The sequence below is a fragment of the Chenopodium album genome, chromosome 1 (assembly GCF_948465745.1).
Source record: "Chenopodium album chromosome 1, dcCheAlbu1.1, whole genome shotgun sequence".
Taxonomy (NCBI): Eukaryota; Viridiplantae; Streptophyta; class Magnoliopsida; order Caryophyllales; family Amaranthaceae; genus Chenopodium; species Chenopodium album.
In genome coordinates this window covers 7057640-7060950 of record NC_137834.1, presented here as the reverse complement: position 1 = coordinate 7060950, position 3311 = coordinate 7057640, and the positions used below count along the sequence as shown (strand labels likewise).

The 3311-nt window shown below is 35.9% G+C and overlaps 1 protein-coding gene across 1 annotated transcript; it reads left to right on the top strand.

Annotated features, from left to right (window-relative positions):
• The first annotated feature begins 635 nt into the window (after window positions 1–635).
• On the top strand, window positions 636–2016 carry LOC145642197 (glucan endo-1,3-beta-glucosidase-like). Its single transcript, XM_081693333.1, has 2 exons — window positions 636–708; window positions 1058–2016. The coding sequence occupies exons 1-2, from the start codon at window positions 636–638 to the stop codon at window positions 2014–2016; spliced, it is 1032 nt and encodes a 343-aa protein (XP_081549459.1).
• The last annotated feature ends 1295 nt before the right edge of the window (window positions 2017–3311 follow it).

Below are 3311 nucleotides of genomic sequence, written 5' to 3'. Positions count from 1 at the left end.
ACGAAAGTGTAATACCCGATAATTCGACATGATTATAATTTGCTTGTATTAAGATCCTAACATTGGTTATTAACCTTGATACTTACTTATACTAGGGAAGCCAACAATTTAAGTTCAAAGTGTTTTTGTTTCCTAGTTATAAAGTAACACACCACTTACATGCACTAATCTACTTAGACCTAAAAAGACCATATAGCTAACCTTGGTAGGTGATCCTCATAAAAATAAGAGATAAAGTATTAGGTACATTTTTTTTTTTGTTCAAAAATCTTTATTTGACCGACCCATTACCATGCACCAATGCAAAAGTTATTTCTCTCATAGGTTGATGAAAAGAGGCTCACCTTATAATAATTAGAATTAAAAAATAAAATCTAATAATCAATTTTTTTTAATAAAAAGAAAAATCTTCATTGGTTTGTATGAAAGTGAAAATCACAACAGATCCCTAGGTAAAAAAGTTAATCATTCATGATCCATTTTTTTTAAAAAAAATTGACTGTTCATACCAAACTATTAACCTAAAATGAACCCTCTTCCAAACTTATAAACTAATTTCACCCTAATTTTCTCTAATCTCCCATCTTTAAAGTTCTCCTCTTTTTATCCATTATCTCAATTTTCCAAATATCAATATGAAATCCCACTATTCTATAGCTTCACTAAAATCACTTCTTTTCTTCCTATTCCTTTTCTCACCTTCAAGTGGTAGGTTTAATTGTACTTTGTATACTTTAATAATTAACAAAATTCATGGTGAACACATACGACTCATTTGGTAGTCGGTTACACAATAATATTACTTCCTCCTTTTGGAATTATAGTCATGTTATTGGGTTGATAGCGTAATTGAACCAGCAACGTGACTACTAATTCCCAAGGGAAGGAGTAATATAATAGCTTAATTTAATAAAATTTTGTAGTACCATACGTCCATACTGCCATATAATAAGCATATAATATAATTCTAATTAACACTTATACTAATGATACATTCCTCTATAGTTTTTTTACCTGTAAAATTTCTTTGATCATAAAATTTCCTCTGTTCTTGCAGCTGCACCAGTTGGAATATGCTATGGAAATATAGCAGACAACCATCCACCACCATCCTCAATAGTCTCCCTCCTCCAATCGAACGCGATACCAACGGTTCGAATCTTCAAACCATCACCAGAAGTGTTGCAATCATTCTCAGACTCAGGGATCAACCTAATGATAGGTGTCCCTAATGAAATACTACCTTCCTTAGCCAATAACCCTGTTACATTTTCTTTACAATGGCTTCAATCCAACATTTTAGACTATTTCCCACCTACCCAAATTAAATACTTAGCAGTTGGAAATGAAGTTTTTGTTAAAGATCCATATTACACACCATTTGTTGTTCCTTCTATTTGGAACCTTCACCAAGCCTTAAAAACCCTTAATTTAGATCAAATGATCAAACTGTCTACCCCACACGCGGCGTGTGTTCTTGGGACGTCTTTTCCTCCATCTAATGGGAGTTTTAATAATGAAATTATGCAACAAATGATCCCTTTGTTACAATTTTTACAACAAAATGATTCACCTTTTATGGTAAATATATACCCTTTTTTTAGTTACATTAACAACAAAAAAGATATTGGTCTAGACTATGCCCTATTTAACTCCCAAGGGTACATGTTGGATAATGAGTTGTACTATAACAACTTGTTCGATGCCACGTTGGACTCGTTCGTGGCAGCGATGGAGAGGGAGGGGTTCCCTGGGGTACGAATTGTGGTGACGGAGACAGGGTGGCCTACGGGTGGGGGCGAGGACGCGAGCCCGGATAATGCTAGGATGTACAATGGGAATGTTGTTAGACGTGCTAGAGGAGATGTTGGGACTCCTATGAGGCCGGGTGTTGGAGTGGAGGTATTTTTGTTTGATATGTTTGATGAAAATGAGAAGGATGGACAGGAGTATGAGAAGCATTTTGGAGTTTTTGAGCTTAATGGTATGAAGGCTTATGATGTTAGTTTTACCTAATATTAATGTAAAATGGTTTAATTGATCACTAAATTTTCATGTGTTCATATACTTGTAAAGATTTCTAGCAAGTTCATGTACTTTTTTATCATTTATTTCTCCAACTTTAAATAGAAATTAGAATGTAATTGCATTAATGCAGTATGTCACAACAATATATTATTTGCAAAGAAATACTCCCTCCGTTTTTAAATAATTGCTTCATTTTTCCATGCACAAAATTTTAGGAGAAATTGTAGAAAGTAATAAAATATGGAGGTAATTGGGTAGTGGAGAGGATAAAAAATTATAAAAAACACAAGTAGTGGAAGAATAGGAGGAGAGAAAGTATTATGTTGGGTCTACTAAGTGTGAGAAATGAGTAAAGACTAAATACGGTCCATAAACTATCGTATTTGTGCCGTTTTAGTCCCTCTAAACTATTTTGTGTCTTTTTAGTCCCTCAACCACCTTCTTCGGTGTTTGTCAGCCAAAAGTTGAGGGACTTTGATGACTAAGCAAGAGTTTAGGGACCATGACTCATTTTTTTTTTCTTTTTTTTCCTTAAGAATTTATTTAAAAAAATGAATCTTTTAATTATTTTTTTAAAACCCAGCCTCCTCTTCTCATTCTCTCTCCTCTCCATCTCCATCTCCTCAGTTTCTTTCTCTCTGATCTCCGCCTCCCTCCTCCCTTCGGTCTCTCTCATCATCTCCGCCTCCCTCCTCCCTTCTCATTATTCTCTCTCCTTGGTTTTTGAAGTCCAGCGCCACCCACCCCAGGGCTTTTGATAGGATTCGACCACTATCAATTAATGGGTTTTTAGGTCGAATTCGACCATGAAAACTCCAGATCTGGGGTTTTCATGGTCAAATTTAACCATATAAACCAAACGTTGAAGATTTCATAAAGTACGTTGAGGAATTTTTTTTTAATTTTTTGGGTAGTGATGGTGCTAGTGGTGCGTGTGGTGGGTGTGGCTGTGCGTGTGTGATGGTGCTGGTGGTGGTGCGTGTTGTGCTGGTGGTGGTGGCTGTAGAGTGTAGGCTTAGGCGGGTTTAGGGTTAGGGTGGGGATCACTACTAAAATTCGGCTAAATTGCGACCGTATTTCTACGACCGTCTGAAAAACAGTCGCAAATTATGAAATTTGCGACCGTTTTTTATGCGATCGCAATATTACGACTGCTTTGACAACGGTCGCAAATTTACGACCGTTTTGCTACCGTTTTTAGCCTTTTAGACGGTCGCTAGGATGTTTGAACAATTAAAAATAATTCTAAATTAAATTAAATCGTTTGCGACTGTCAAAGACGG